A 16,904-nucleotide genomic window follows, 5' to 3' on the forward strand; every position below is an offset into this window, starting at 1 on the left:
AGAATTACGAGTTATTATGGGAATAAATATGCAGTAAACACCTGTTAATTTGACTCCGGTTAATTTGATTCCTCATTTAATTCTATTATCTGCAGTCACTTTGATCCTGCTCTTTCACTCTCTGTCCTGCTTGCAGACGGCTGTGTTCCTGGTGATGCCTGTGGCGTCACCATCGTTCCTTTTCTCTGGCTTCTTCGTGCAAGCACGGCATATTCCAGTGGCCTTCCGCTGGATTATGGAGACTTCACACTTATACCATGGCATGCAGGGGCTTTTAGAGGCCCTGTATGGCCGTGGACGTCCCGAGCTCGACTGTGAGGAAGATGAGCTCTGCTTCCTCAGTGACCCTGAGGAGGTCCTCAGGCACCTGGACGTCAATAATGTCGACATCTCTCACAAGTTCCTCATCCTCATCGCCATGGACCTCTTCTATCGGCTTGCCGCATTCCTCATACTCAAGTGGTGGCGCCTGCGGAGGAAGCGCTAGTAGTCGGACTGAGGTGACTCATTGTATGCTCATTGTCCATCAGCTTATCTGTTAAGCACAATCTCTTAATCTGTTCAACAGTGCTGAGCACCGGAAGACTAGGCTGTTTTAATGTCAGCTCGTTAGGTCTCATGCTTCGCAGTGGCTACCTCTGTCTGCCTCTACATTTTAACAGAAGCTTACCGAATGTAACACATGGCAGATATTTGGCCGCACCTTTGGGCCACCTACTCTAGGGGGACTGCATTCAGGAATGATCACTTTTGGTGGTACCTTCTCTACACTCCTTTCACGGCAATACTTTGAAGTGTCACGCTCATGAGGGTTTTACTAGAGCTTCAATGGCACAGGCTTAACAAACCTTTTTTCTTCATTAGGCCAAGCTGTCATTAATATAGGAGCAAAATTTACGCTTCTACACACAGACGACGTACAGTATCGCTCAAAATGTGTCATGTACTATTCTGCAGCTATCTTAAATATTGTCCATCATTCTTCATTTACAGTGTTGCATGATTATGACAAACTTTTCACAAATGTTTGTATGATGATGTGTCGATGGGCAGAATATTGCTCTCACCTTTGGTGGGTTGCATCTTCTACCATATTGAAGGCAGTGAAAGCAAAATGAAAGCCTACATTTTCTGCTGATTGGGAACAATTTTGGCCCTTCATAACACAGAGGCACAAAACACACACACAGATAAAAAAAAAATTTGCGTGGAAGATGTTTGGAGCCAGTGCTCTGCCACGCCAAAGACATTTCCTTTCCTTTCTCTTCCCCCCCCCCTCCAGCAATACTACCACTTTCACATGACATGCCAACACTCATCAGGCCTCCTCAGTCTTAAAGAAAGCATTTTTCGTAATGTGAGGTGTCTGTTGCCAGCCCTGTTGTTTCAGTGCAGTTTCCGATGACGTGGGAGGAGACTAACTTTAGCATGAAGTGTGTCTTGACGTGCACCAATGTACAGTTCCTAGAACTTCTGACTTAGCCTCTCGGCATACTCTGCAAAAGTTTCATCCCCAGAAGTGATCATTCCCATGTAACGCCACTCCTTTACCTCGACACGTTTTTGTGTCAAAGGCGGCGCATCTCTCAATGCGCAGAACTTGCTGCTATTCTACCAGGTTTCACTTTGTTCCTTTAGCGCTGTGCTCAGATTCACCTTTCGCCTGATGGCGCTTTTTTTCATTCGTGAGACGCGAGATGCAGTGCTTTGAATGTGAAGTGCCTTGGTGTGTGGTTCTTCTGTCATTGGTTGTGTTGAATGGACTCCGCTCTTCCATGCGCTGCACTTTGATTGTCTTGTGAAGCACCTGCAAAGAAAGCACTGGGACACTTTGAGCTGTGCCCTGAACTGTACCTGCTATGTACCTGCGTTTCCCCACCGCTGTTCTGGCTGGCTGTTTCCCCAGTTCCAACATGTGCTTGTTATATAAAACACGTACTCAGCTACTTCTCGGTCTTCAGTTCCAGTGCAGTATCTTATTGTTGCGCACTTCTAGCAAAAGTTGGGCTTGATCCTCTTATCCCTCTTGAAGCATTCTGTATGTGTTCCAATACTTTGAGGCGTTGTTCTTTTAGAAATGTTGGTGTGTCGAGGTGGGTATCCACATGACTTCTTCGTGAATGATACAGAAAACTTAGAAACTGCCTACAGTTTTTCAAGGACATTCTCTTTTGCAGCGCAATAGGAACAATAGGAATAGCAATTCAAGGTGTCTAGATGTGCTGTGATTTGTATAGAAAGCATGCTGAAAATTTTAGCAAAATTTTTTGATCTGCGGAGTCTCCTCTTAAAACTGTGTATGGATGTCGATGACACCGATTACTGGACGCAGTGGCAATCTCGGGGGCCATGTGTCAATGCACCACTCCTTTCTTCGGGGCTCTGTTCGTTTGCCATAAGGCAGAGCCACTCTTTTACATGCACTAGATGGAACCGAAATAAATTACTTTCTCACGTAAGAAAAGGTTAGCACAAGAGCATGAAATACAATTTCAGGTGATGCATTATTGTTTACAAGCAATATAACTCTCCCTATGTGGCTTTTGGTTACGTGACAGTACGCAGATTGGTTGCACTGTTTCACCATCAAGCGATGCCCCACGCCACTTTTACACCACTTTCAGAGCCAAATTAAAAGTATAATTTCTTATTTATGCATGGGATACAAGCTTGCTTGTTTCCGTGAATACGGCACACAATCTTCTCATTCCCACCACAATGCAAAGATATGTTCCGAGCAGTAGACAGTCTCTGTAAGAAATTACAAGAATGCAGGTAGCTTTTCAGTAGGGCTCCAGGAAAAAGGCTGTTCTTTAGTTACCCACCCTCTTTTTATTGCGAAGCAATACTACTTTAGGTCGCACTTCAGCCCGTTCCGTGGCGAGGCGGTGGTAGGCACCATTGACCTTTAGCGTGACCTCGCTGCGTGACGTCACACCACGTGACCTAGAGTGACGTCACACCAGCTGTGTAAAAATGGGGCCCCATCTCACGCCGTCGCAAGGCGAGGCGGTAGCCACCAACGGCGGCCTAACTCCCGCTCCTCTCACCAGGGGCGCTACGGTCGGTGTGACGTCACACCAGCTGTGTAAAAACGGAGCCCCATCTCACGCCGTCGCGAGGCGAGGCGGTAGCCACCAACGGCAGCCTAACTCCCGCTCCTCTCACCAGGGGCGCTACTATTGCTTCGCAATCACCAGGCTTAACCAAGCTAAGCCACGGCCGCTTTTTTCTTTTCGTCTGTCTGTTTAACTGTTTCCAATTAAGTAGGATAGTTTCACAGCATATATATAAACACTGCACCACTCTGGTAATCGTTTCATGTTTCAACTGCTCAAGGGCAAGGTAAAATAGTACTTTACAGTGGAATTTTGGTACACAGAAATCACTTAAACGGAACTGCCTCTTAAACTGAAGACCATCCTCACGGTTGATTGGTTTTGTATTCATGCAATTGTATTCAGCTTTGTCTCTCAGTAAATAGAACTCCTGATAAAGGCAACCAATTTCCCTGGTCCCTTGAGTCCACCGTAATTGTTTTGTACTTAAAGCTCTGATGAAGCCGCTTTCTTGGTTGTCTGGCTGTTCTTAGTGCTAAGTAAGATGCAGTATTTCATGCTACAGTTAGGTCACCATGACATCTCTTGTACTGTCCTTTCATATGCTCCCAGCTAGCTAGAGAGCAAATTGGAAAGATAAGTCTTTGTACATTTCAGCTTTGCTGGCTGAAGATGCTAACTGAAGAGCCTTAAGTGGCATGCAGTTCTCTCTAACTCAAGAACCATACATCATTAGTATATGAGCACTTAGAGTTGCTCAGTTATTCTGATAGAATATTGCCCCCTTCATGTGGGCATATCTTGGCTACTTTGAAGCAGAGGAGAAATCAGCTTTCGAGGGAGCTTTAGTTCAAAAGTTTGTCAATGTTGCAGCCTCGACTGAAGGATCTTTTAACAGAACTGTTGGAATCCTTTTATCAGCTTCAAACTGCTTGAAAAATAATTTAAAGAAACCTTGACTTGTGAGCCTTACATTTTGAATTTTCTACCATATTTAACATGTTGGTTCAATTTATTAACACAAACTTGTAAAGCTGAAGCCAGAGATGTACAGAGCTCAATGAACACTCATTACTGTGAGCAGGTGTCCATCACTCCATTTAATGCACTGTTTTGGTGGCCTTGGCAGCATTTTGCTTGAAGCAAGAATTGGGGGTGCGTGGTTGTGGGGTTAGTGATCATCTTGCATGCTTGTATGCGCAAAGCGTAAGTGTGCGCAAACTACACCCACTTAACAAAACAATGTCACTCCAAACTCAAAATGCTTAGCACTCAAATTATTGTGCTTCATTCAATGAGGATCGTTCACTGTGAGGAACAGCCGAAGTTGTTCGTGTGATGTATTCTTTGTGGACTAGACACATACAACCCACAAAATTTATGAAAATGAGACCCTTGAAACTAGGCCACTTAAAGTTACAGAAACTGACATTAAGTACAGTAGCAGTTGTGACCAAAATGTACACAGCTGCATTGACTATGTCTAATTGTTTAAAACATGATTGATACAACTTTGAAATCATACGGATAATTGTTTCATTCACATATTTTAACAGGTGAAGGCTAAGGTCTCTAATTGTGGGAAAGGGTTTCTGACTTCAGTTTCTCAGGACCAGATATGTCTGTTGAAATTCCTAAAACCAGCCTGACCTCCCTTGGCTAAAATTGCCTTTTAACAAGGCATCATTTCACCAGTACATGCAATAGCACACATGCTAATTTAAGGTAAGGGAGCATTAGGTTAGGACTCTGAAATTGCCCTTTATTACAGAAATATACTTTAGTAGGACGTTCTTGCTGTCTAGTTGATTCATACTTGAAGGAAGGTTAAAACTGCTCAAAAAGACGAGGACAAGCGGTAAGAACACTACACTCGGGATGTTTTATGTGTTTCTTCTGCTTGTCCTCGTTGACCTTTTTTTTTTCGCACAGGCTTAACTTTCCTTCAAGATAGAAATATGTAAGCCTACAAGAAATGTATGGCGTGGAGATTGTTTTTCTGTGGCCATGGAGTAAAAGCATGAAGTGTGGGGTGCTGTTGTAATTCAGCTTTCAAAGTGACCGGTTTGAGGCACTCATTCTGACAGCACCCAACCATTTGGAGACAGATGCGGTATCGCACAAGAGAAAAGTGTCAGCATAAAGATAGGACTTGGGAAGAATGGCAACGTGCCGCGCTGGATAGCAGCCATTTGCTTTACATTGTAACTCTCTTCTGGATGAACATTGGAGACCTTAAACATCTTTTGAACTTAACAGAAGCACACTTAATGTACGGGAGACGAAATAGACAAACCCAGCATCACCCAGACAATCGGACATTTCAGCTTATGGAGAGTTTGTCTTATGTTATTAGTATATCTTATGTTTCCTGAACGTGCACACTCGAACAGATTCTGCATTCACCTACTTGGGTTCTGAGTAGGTGAACACAGCAGGTGGATCAGCAAAGGCAAGCCTCAGCACAATAAACATTGATATAACAATTTATTGAGAATACTGAAATATATATAAAGATCTTGCTAGCCACATTCCACATCAGCAAGTGTTTTATCACTGCAACTTAATTGAAAACAAAGGGCTCAACACAGTACTGGTTTCAACAAAGCACATTATGCTTCTAGATAGTAATCCCTGTGTAAGCTGGCTGCAAGAAGGCTAAATATATATTTGCAAAAGTGACTCGTAACTGTAGTATTTCACACAGTTCAGTCACCTGACATGCAACAAAGTGCATGTCTGTTGGTGCTTGAGCCTTGCACGAACAGCAAACAGAGCTTATCTCTAGAAAAGGGGTGACCCTTTATTGTATAATCGCAGCTACCTGCAGCACTGTAGGCGGAAAAAACTGCCAGAGCCGAATTTTGCATGTGCTTTCATAATTAATAGTGGGCATAATGAACAAAACTTTTTGCCAATTTGTCGACCCAGAGGGAGGGCAACCCAACTTAAAACCCTAGACATCAAGATTAGAATAGTTCACCTGCCAATAAATCAAAACGTCAATTTTCTTTATACAAAAAATGACGACAGACAAACCCCGATAGAATGAATTTTCTTTAATCGTACATGTGATGCTCACTGACCAATACTCATGTAACTTAACTCCCTCATAACAAAGTGGACATTGGATATATAACACTCGGGGCTTTTGCTGCCGAGTGAAGAACCGCCTCGCCTGAAAATTTCTGAAGGATGTCTTTCGCATTGGATGCACTGCTCCAGTACTCTGCAGACATTGAGAGAAATGGACTGGAGCGGGTCTTCATAATCTTGTGCGTTGAGAATGCCACTCTTAATCATGCTGAAGATCACTTTAAGGCAGAGTGAGTGAGTGAATGAAGTTTACTTGAGAGACCAAGCTCTTGGTGCCAAAAGGTGGGTGGCTACCCTATTCCAGATAGCTGTGACTCTGTGCTGACAGGCTAGCACTGTTTGTCAGCCATACCTGGTCCTCAGGACTTGGGCTTGTCACCGGCCCTGCCACTGGTCTTCTGCTGCTGTTTGGATGGGCGTTGTCTGTGGGCTCTTGTTGCATTCCCAGAAAATCTTGGTAGAGGGTGCGTGGTGTTATTGAACAATCTGCAGTCTCTTGTATATTTTGAGGGACACATCTGTACAATAGAATTCCATGGAGGTAATTCACAGAAAATAAAATTACAGCACGCTGCGCATTTTTTTGTTTTGAGTAAATTTATTTCTTCCTGGCTTCTTCTTTCTACTCGAGTTAATGAATCCACATAGTGAATGCACCACAAAAGTTGAAAAGTTGAACGAGGTTCAACTGCACATACAACCTGTATTTATGTTCTGGCTCTCAGTTGACGCAGGCTATCCACCATGTTCAATTTCTCACTCTGTTTCCCTTAATTTCTTAGCAAGACATGATACCAGCCAGCTGAGCATGGCACCTTGTAAAGGCAGCAGCTTCGTGGTTTCTCTTCAGTACAAACTAGTGTCTTGTCATGTTATTTATCATTTCACTGAATCAGTAAAGAAGAAAGTGCGCAACTAACTATATATACACTCTGTTTCTGTTAACATTTATTCCTCATAGGCACAAATCTTTGCAAGTATGGTTTCATAGCATTAAATCGGTAGGTAAAAAAAATGCAGCAATGGTTAAATTTATCATTCTTTAAAGATTGTTATGCCCTGGCTAGTAAATTTAGAACAGATAACCTATGGCTGCACCTGCCACAATGATTCTGCACAAATCACATGAGTATGCTACAAGCACCTCCCAAGGATGTTTTTCACCAAGTTTGTAAAGGCATGTTTGCTTCCTTGAGGCATCAGTGAAGCTCTACTTGCTTTCACAAGTACAGGTTATACTTTTATTGCACTGACCAACTTAGCAATGTGTTAGGCCTACTAACTGAAGTGCAGTTAGTGATCACTTTGTCAAATTCAGTTTCGTATAAATTACCTCAATCTATTAATCCTGACAACCACGAATACTAACCTTCTCAGCTACATATTTAACGCTGTCACTAATAAGGGCATCTGTACGACACTATGATTGTTTTCTTCTGCTGGGAATGATAAATGTTATGGATAAAGAATAGTTTATCAAGTATGAGATAACAGCTCTAGGTACTCACCTCTTTACTTTTCATGCGGCTGCAGATTGGTAACAATTTGATAAGTTATATAATTAATAAGTTTCTTTTTTTTATACTTTCCTCTTTTTGATGTACAGTGCATTCTACTGTTGAAGGGAGCACAGATATGCAAGGCTAACACTATGTGGCTGTTTAAGCTGCATGTGCAAGTGAAAGTAATGTCGATGCTCTCTGCAGCTGCATACAGAGTGATGAGTGCCACCTACTGTAATTTTTCTGTAGCACAGCTAAGCGCTTGCAGACTTTTCAGACAGAAATATGTGCCCATGCATCGCTCCTACCCATTTCATTTTACACTGGGCCACACTGTACGTAATGTTGCTGCATCTCATTGACCATTACACTGCAAATGTCTTTGGTAGTTTGCATTTGCTTTCTTGAGCAAAATTCGTATAGAAGTGTGACTGTGTTTCTGCTTTTCATAAACATGGTGAAACTACGATAGAAGCCAACAAACAGACCCTAAGGACAACATAGGGGAAATTACTTTGTACTTAACTGAATTAAAGAAATTATAAATTAATGGCAATGAAAGTGGATGAAAAAAACAACTCGCTGCAGGTGGGAAACGATCCCATGTCTTCGTATTACACGTGCAATCCCACGTCTTCACATTACACGTGGGATTGCACGCGTAATTGCACCCCTCGGTTTACCCCCTTTCTTCTCATTCATGATGATATGTAGTGTTTTGTGGTGTGGCATCTTTGTTTGTTGGCTTCTCATGATATGATTAATAAAAAATCGGACCCCTCGGTTTTCCCCTTTTCTTCTCATTCATGATGATATGTGGTGTTTTGTGGTGCAAGGGCCAACGTGGGGAAACTACGAAATCTTTGTTATTTCATATGATGTTGCCCAATAGCTTGAGCTGTAGTGTTCTTATCTGCAGTTTGCAATCATGAGCATGCCAGCTGTATATCAGTTACTGTGTGATCACTTGAGGTGTTGACTTGAGTGTCAGTAGTATTTGGTTCCGAATGTCAATTTGTGGAGTTTTGCAACCATTACTGACTTCACAATGTGCAAGTCCTTTCAATTATCAGAGCTAGTGTCCCATACCGTCACAGCAGGAGTTCACAGCTGTGCAATCTCAGCTCTTGCAAGTTGGCGCTTTTGATTTGGTGTTAGACTCTTGGTACTCTTACATGTGTCTGTGAGCACGTTTGCCTAATATAGTCTGCTAAGCTTGCTTTATTGCATGCTTTTTTGGGCAAATGTCTTACTTCGTGTTGTGCTTTGCTCTATCTCTTTTCAATTTTTTACGTTAGTTACCCTCTATATGTTCCTAGTTTACAATCAGCTCAAAATTCAAATGTTAGCAAGTCAGAAATGACTGCAGTGCATTGTCTGTTTCCGAGTATGCCTGCACTTGTAACAGTGGCCTAATTCAGACTTCGAAACGTACACTTGAGACTACTATAATACATACTTAGAAACCAGCAACAGAGTGATTACACATCAAAGTTCCATGTAATTATGCACAGCATGCATTCTAATAAGTTATTTCCTGTTTGTGTTTCAATTTATACTGAAGGTACGTAATGGCAGATCAACCCATTTACTCAATGCAGCATTTTGCAGTTTTCAACCAGTGCTGTTCCTTCCAGCACTTACCGTACCACACACACACACACACACACACAATTTATCTATATCGTTGGCCATTTGTTGCACTTTGCTGGCATTGCAGCTAATGCCCCACCACAATGAGGACCCATACAGTGTACAGTAATGGCTGAGACAAATTTTGTATCCCTTTGCACATAGAAAAACATTGAATTACTTGTAACTAAACTCCCATGGCATGTTACACGGCAGTTCTTATGCTCAGAGCAACGAAGACTATTTTTACACGAGGAGTGCTGATGCAGCAGTAAATTTAGCGCCACAATTTTGTACTCCAGAAGCTAGTGTCACAGAGATAACACTGCTACGCGGCTTCCAATTTTGGTCAGCTTAGACACCATTTTACTGCAGCTAAGCCAGCGTGCATGCATCCCTTTCTTAATAATTAGGTCTTGCTTGCAGTGTAGATTCTGGAACATGTGTGCATGTTTTTGCAGTGTCAAGTGGTTGTGAGCACAAGCAGAGGCCATTGCTGCTAGTATGCAAGTTGCACCGGGTTGCAGTCTTAAAAGACGTTAAGTGTTAGCTTACTTTCCATACAGACCACAGAGCGAGACAGTTGCTGAAGCCACTTATCATACTCTATCAACACAAATTTTCAGGTGCAGGTTCTTGAATGCTATTGTTTAGTCAAGAGAAATAGTTGCACCCAGCTCAAGTGTTCCCCCCTTTCTTTTAGAGAGAGAGAGAGAGGCTATAATTCTCTAGTGGTCAGCTGTGCCTAGTAAGTCCTGCCTGTATGTTACCGTGGCAATCAACATGCTGTTGTCACTGTCCTCTTCAGGCAAAGAAAAGCCTGTTCTTGGAATGTTTCATGTAGTTGGTTAACCACATAGAGAGTTAGCCTATAGCTTCCAGTGTACAGCAAGAATGTGATCCAACTGTGCATCTTGTGCTTGGGTAAGAACCACGTACTGTTGTGAACGACATGAGTACAAGCACTGACTTTGTCAGTAACCGTAGAGTCTTGTTAAAACTACATGAGCCATAAACCATACATGTTAAAACCATATATGAGCTATAACCTATTCTTATTACTTGTGGAGTCTGGCAATAAGTCTGCAATTAAGTCTTTATTCTTTTTATATAGAACCCAAGAAATGGCTGCAGCAGATGATGGTGCAAGTACTTTAGGGTTATTGGCGGCTCATGTTTTCTATAAGTGGCAACTAAGGTACGATTAGGCTTTCTCCTTGCTCTTTAGCCATGATAAAGGCAATCATTATGGACGCATGTACATACTAGTAAAACCTGCAGGTGAGAAGCAATAATGTGTTGCAGTGGGTATTCTGGTGCTGTGTTTATATGTGCACATTCCGTGGCCATAGCTGTGTTAAAGTGTCTCCACAATGGCAGTAATTTGATGCACCTTGTTCCCATTACTTGCTGTACTGACAGCCGATGTTTGAGCGACCACATTTGAGGGCAATCGCAAAACTTTAGTGCTTGGCTAGCTCTAATTTTTTTGTGTCACCTTGTATTGTTGTTCATATAGTTTCATATATATGCACTTGCCAGTGCCCTTCCATGTGATACAGACTCTGCTCTTGCATAGAAACAAGTGTTTTGCTAAAGATTGTTATACAGTAGTGTGAAGCATTGTTTTCCTAGAAACCTATGATGCGTAAATTCTTGCTTAGTCATCGCACCATCTGCCCTTTAACAAAAGGGTTTGCCAAGTATTCTGCAAGTGCAGTAATGCCTTTGATTTCATTACAAATGTCTGTGATTGATGCCATTTTTTTTTATTGCATTCCTTCTATTCCTTCTTGCTTGAATGCACTGCGACCTCATGACATTCATGTGTTGCTTTCCCCTGTCAATAAAAAACTAGATATCTTTCCTTTATCGATCAAACCTCAATGCCTCTACCCAAGTGTTATGTTCTTAGCTATCAAATTGGGAATTTGCAAGATGTGAGAAGTATCTGGACCCAGTGCCTATGTGTGTGTGTGTGTGCAAACAACATTGTAGAATTGAAAGGTTTCAAATGTAGGGTAAATAGATGTAAAAGGGTTAATATCCAGCATAGGTGTGGAGTGATTACACATGTGCATGAAATGACCTATTGGTTCTTAAATGTTTGAACTCAAGCACTCCTCGGAAAAGGCATGATAGGGTGTTTAAGTTTATTGGGTTCTGTTTTTTTTTTTTCTTTCTGCTTAGCCCAATGCAGAGGCATTATAGCAGCCCACACTTGTTGAGACTGACAGTTTGCTTGCCTTTGCCTTCATTTTCAAAATGCTGTCACCACCAATAGGCAGTTTCTTTGCAGATGCATTAAAAGAATGTATACTGAATATACAGGCCGAGTTTGGCTCGTTAATGTCATGACCTAAGCCTGCTGAAATTTCCTTGTGAGCTCCAATAATTTAATAAATTTTTCATATAGAAATTATATTGAATGTATGCAGAATTAGGTTCATAAGAAATATGTGGAATGTATGAAATTGTTATTGGACTGAATAATGAAATGTTTCAGTAGGGAAGCCATGACAGAGCCTGCTGTTTATGCTCTCCTCCCCTATGCATAGCATTACAAACTGATTATATTTGCCAGCTGTATAGCCAAAGTTGCACCTTTCTTAGTCTTTTGTTCCTGCTTGATTGTGTTTGTCTACTATATGGATGTAGGCATTCTTGTAGCTGTGATCATGGAAGTTGCTGTGCTGGACCATGGTGACAATGAATGTGTTGCGAAGTGCGTGATGAAACCGGCTTATCTAAGAATATATCTAAGAATATGTCTGGTATTTTCTGTTGTATTTGTACGTATAGCACTTTTACATCAGTCTTTGGTGAAGTGTTGCATTAAACATTCGTTCGCTGAATCACATTCTCCTGTCTAAATAGAATTTCTTATGGCTTGGTGCAGCAGTTCATGCAAAAACAGTGCAAAGAGTCTTGGTGCAAATTAAGAACATGCCTCCATAAGGTGAAATAAGACATGCATGATGCTGCACAACAGGTTGCATGTGTAATTCATTTGAATAGGCACACGTTTCTCCACATCTTTAGTCATTTCTCTGACAGTAATTGCCTAATACTCCTGCACACAAGTGTACCTGGCCACTACCATGCAAACTTGTGTAATAACTGCACCCTTCAACTTTGTGTAAAAGCTTCTTTGAAGATAATGGTTGGGCTTTACAAATGCATCAGCTGCACCCTAAACTATTTGAGTTGAAAATGGGAATCTTCCATCAAGGAAGCAACAGTCACAGCTTACACATTCTAAATCGTAGCTGTAGTTTTATGCTGGCCCATTTAGTACTTGCCATTGTTGCTGATCATGGCCCATAGAAGTAGATACGGTATTATATAACAAGAAATATACATGAACTTTCTCAAAACACTTGTGTTTTGTCTGTGTAATAGCTGCAGCTGCACATGTAGCACAAAGTATTAGAAAACGAAGGTGCTTATTGCACTGCATCAATGCAGCATTTACGCACAATATTCAATTGGCATAATCTTGCGCAGTACATTCCAAAAAATGTTCACAAGTATTCTGAAGACATCACAAGAATTTACATTGACATATACTTATAACTTAGGGGTGTGGAAAGTTCACTCTAATAATTTGACACAGTTGAATTTGCTTTCAGTACTGCATTTATGCGCAGTACAGAAACATGAACTAAATCAGCAATGCATTTTAGCAGATTTTGAGCGTCTAATTCTTGAAACTTTTGCAAGGGATAGAGTTTCTACCAAGGTTATGCTTAGAGCTATACTGGCCAACTCCGCTTCTACATCCTCCTGATGTTAACAAATAAAAGTTTGGTAAAATTGTTAATATTTGATGATATCATGGAAATCTCGGGGTCTGGTGTTATGAAGCTTGGACACTAAAGATTTAGTCTGAAATCCCATATTTTTAATAATCTGAAACAGTCGTCCCAGAATCATGTGAAGTATAAATGCTGCAGAGGACATACCATGTTTTCGTCTACAGGCGCATTCTACTGAGCGAGTCACAAAATTGACGCCGATTCCCCCTCGTACAGTTCCTGCACATATGAATTCATCTGCTTGGCCAAATGAGCTAGCGTATCTTAAGCTTGTGGTAGTTCATTCCTTGTCTCTTCCATCTCCTGGTCAACCCATGGCAGGCTTCCCATAAGTGCATTAGGTTCTTGTCCACCACAGGGCAATTTTCAGTTGTGGCCACTGTCTTTGTCACTCGCTTTAACGTGCCCCTTGACAGAGTTGTTCACTCTGCAATGCTCGCGATCAAGCCGATCGCGTCGAGCTGCTCGCAGTATTTTGTCAAATCCTTCAACCTAGCTTTGGTCACCCTTCGTCGTATTCTCACAACGTTTATGGTTATGCTTAGTACGTAACAATCAACTCTCAGGTTATTCCAAAGGGATACACTGTTTTCCATTCTATTGGGCATGTCGACCTGATTTAGCAGGGTTAGGCCATATTTTTTTCGAAGAGATCTAGCAGCATCTGCCCCTTTTCAGTGTTAACCCTATAACCCCATTCTACGTGTTGCGCATTAAAGTACCCTAAGATATTAATCTTATCCTTTCCCATCGCCATGTCCATGGTTACCATGACTATCCTCTCAAAATCCACGTGTCTAATATCATAGTCTTCAGCTTACCCATTCACACGGCCACACTGTAATGCTCTGATGCTGTATGGGTTCCCCTTGACTGTACTCTACACGAAGCGCCTCATCATTTGTAACGTATGTGGCTGAGGGCACCTTAAGTGCTCATATAAAACAAAGCCCTTCAGGCTCCGTCGAAATTTTCTTATCCCCTGCAGGCAAATAATGTCTGAAGCAATTGGCACTGACTCAATATATTGTGTGAAGTTGGCATGCTTTCTGCCCAACATGCAGCAGTTCTACTGCCATATCTCAATGTGTTCTTCGGATCTGGCCGTCAGGTCCCTAGCGATGGTTAATACAATCGCTGTCTGTAACCTCCAAATTCTGGGCTCCTGTCATCGGGGCCCCCGGACTGTGGCTAGTTCTCCAAGGAGCTTCTCCTCCTGATTTCGTCATGAGGCATTCCTTCACGTGTCTGTGAAATTTGTGGAACTCCACAAACAGCAATTTTTTATTTTCTGTTTTTTCCATGCCGTATTCCGTGTCAATTGCTGTGTTGTTACTGGTTGTTAGGCTGTGTTTGTGATCTACGTGCTCTTTGTTACCGTGCTGTTTAGAGCTACAGGCTCAGCCCTCAAATTAGACAAACTGCTCTTTGTAAGGCGATTCTGTTCTGCTATCTTCCAATATTTGGGGTGCTACGTAACAGGTGCACTTGGTGTTTTGGGTATGGCAGTGGGAGGCGCAACTTGCACTCAGCTTACCTGATTTTGTTGCGGTTGGCTCTTTGCAGCGGAGCCCCAGGGGATGTGGCCAGATTCCACCCCTTCTGTTTACAACCTTGTTGCTTCTGTTGTGGGCAGGGTGTCCGAGGTCCGGACAGTAGTCTCTGTCGATCCCTCTGCCCCAGCTAGACCGGCCAGGCTAGCCCGGCCTGGCTCACTCCCTTGACGGCAACCAGGTTTGAGAATGGCTGCGATGCCCGCCTTTAGGGAAATTAGGGAAACTCAAATTCCAAGTCCTCGTCCTCTGTGGCGAACCAACGTGGTGGCCTCCTCTGGTGGCCACTTTTTGATGGACGTCTTCGAAGTGGTCCGAGAGGTTTGAGGCATGCCCGATACCCCCGTCGGATGCTCTCCACTGTAAATGGCACATTTAGGGGAACAGTCATGTCTGTCGGCTGGTTCCCGCGCCCAGCACACGTGGCACACCGATAGGTCGCGTTGTGGGCACACGTCTGTGCAATGTCCCACCCCGCAGCAGCTCCTACCAGAACTGCACCGCATTTCTGTAGGGCCGGCACGACTTTTCCCTGCCGTAGTAATAAACATGGCTTGGCATGATGTCTCCGAAGGTGATCCAGGCACTCTGCGAGTCTCCCAACATTCGGGCGTCCACGATTTCCACCCCCTGGGTACGCAGCCTCGGGTGAGCTTTGAGCGTTGCGGAGGGCACATTCGACTCGATGCCGTCAATGACTTCACGCGACATCCATTGTCACCAGCCTTCACGTATGCGTTGACGGGGTACGAGGTCGTCCATTAATACTCAGTAAACTGACCGCGCCTGTACCCTGCGTACCGTCTCCTGGTCGGGCGTAGAGATGACGGAAATGTTTGAACCCGTCTTGATAACCGTCGCTTCGTACCTTGTTTTGGCAGGCGTCCTCTACGGCTAGCGCCATTTCATGGCAGTTCACATTTGGAAGGGGTAGACCCTGGTGCGGACGGATAATTGTATTCAGATCCTCTCGGTATGAAGGCGGCAGCCGCTGTCTTCTCGGTCGGCCGCGTTGTACGTTAGGCTTACCTCCCGCGCCCGCCGACGTACGCATCTCTTGCGTGCGCGTCCTTGCACTCCTTCGCTTGTTTCCGCTGTTGGCGTAAAGAAAGGACCCTCTCCCATCTAGCTTCTATCGCGGCTTCATCTGTAGGAACGGCCTCTCGCGCATTATAGCTATCTCTGTCCGCACGGTGCTAACCTCGATCGTGATGGCGGTGACGTGCCGGATGTTCAAATTTGGTCGCGGAATGTGTTGAGGCGACGTGGAAGGCTTACCGGCGCTATATATGAACGCAATAGCGTTAAGGGCCCCGTGCCGCACATAATCCGGCGTCGCCACCCCTTGTCGGCCATCGTTTCGGGAATTGTCATTCGGAACCACGCGTACGCAACCACGCAGGCCCTCCGTGTAATGCAAAGGAGTTACTTAAATAATTGAATTTATCAAAGTAAAATGCGTCAGAAAAATCGTAAAGTACGACTTACACACAACCTACAGACATCATTGCATGGGATTGTAATTTGAATATACGGGAAAACATAATTCTGTTACTCGAAAGCTCAAACACAAACGCCTTTTAACGCGACAGCGTTTTCTAGCTGCCATTGGAGGCCTGTCTTAGTAGGAGCAGCGTGGCGTTTCCCGGTAAACATTACGGTTGCATAAAGCTGCAGTCGCGGGAAGCGTGAGCTCTCGGGGATCTCTACATGCTACTTAAGCGTCCTACAATTTATTTATTTATTTATTTATTTATTTATTTATTTATTTATTTATTTATTATGAATACTTTCAAGGCCAGAAGGCACTGTAGAAAGGAGCGGAATGGTTACAAACGTGTGCAGTGAAATAAGTTACAGCGTTACAAGGCATTTCCCCCCAAGGCGATCTTGGATCGTTCTGCGCATCTACATTGGCAGCAATGGAGGAGGGAAGCTGGTGGTCCATGCGGTGGTTGTTCTTGGGACGAAAAAAATCATGATATAAGTTAGTGCGACACGATGGCAAGCTTACTTTGAAAAAGGTGATCTGTTCCAACTGAAACGTAGCAAGGTGGTGGGAAAAGGACGACTTTCAATACTTGATTATAGTGATAGATTTTATGAAAAAGATTCAGTTAGTGCGACGGAAGGAAAGGTCTGATAATTTTAATTGTTCTTTATTTACATGAACGTGACGCTAAAATGACGGGAGTAGTTAGTTATAATGAAACGCGCGGTGCGATTCTGAACTGGTTCGAGAGT

The 16,904-nt window shown here is 43.1% G+C and overlaps 1 protein-coding gene and 1 long non-coding RNA gene across 3 annotated transcripts in view; one reads left to right on the plus strand and one right to left on the minus strand.

The window, feature by feature from the left end:
• Window positions 1-12,144, plus strand: part of LOC126531432 (ATP-binding cassette subfamily G member 4-like) — a 73,527-nt gene extending 61,383 nt beyond the window's left edge. For both annotated transcript variants that reach the window (XM_050178953.3, XM_055071168.2), the window contains exon 13: window positions 137-12,144. In XM_050178953.3, coding sequence (XP_050034910.2) covers window positions 137-487 — 351 coding nt within the window. In that variant the 3' untranslated portion in view covers window positions 488-12,144. The remainder of the gene's footprint in view (window positions 1-136) is intronic.
• Window positions 5,530-16,135, minus strand: LOC129385114 (uncharacterized). Its single transcript, XR_008612673.2, has 2 exons — window positions 14,645-16,135; window positions 5,530-6,673 (listed from the first exon to the last, which is right to left on the minus strand). It is a non-coding gene; the product is annotated as an uncharacterized lncRNA (long non-coding RNA).
• Window positions 16,136-16,904: the final 769 nt, after the last annotated feature.

This window comes from Dermacentor andersoni, chromosome 5 (genome assembly GCF_023375885.2).
Source record: "Dermacentor andersoni chromosome 5, qqDerAnde1_hic_scaffold, whole genome shotgun sequence".
In the NCBI taxonomy this organism is placed as follows: Eukaryota; Metazoa; Arthropoda; class Arachnida; order Ixodida; family Ixodidae; genus Dermacentor; species Dermacentor andersoni.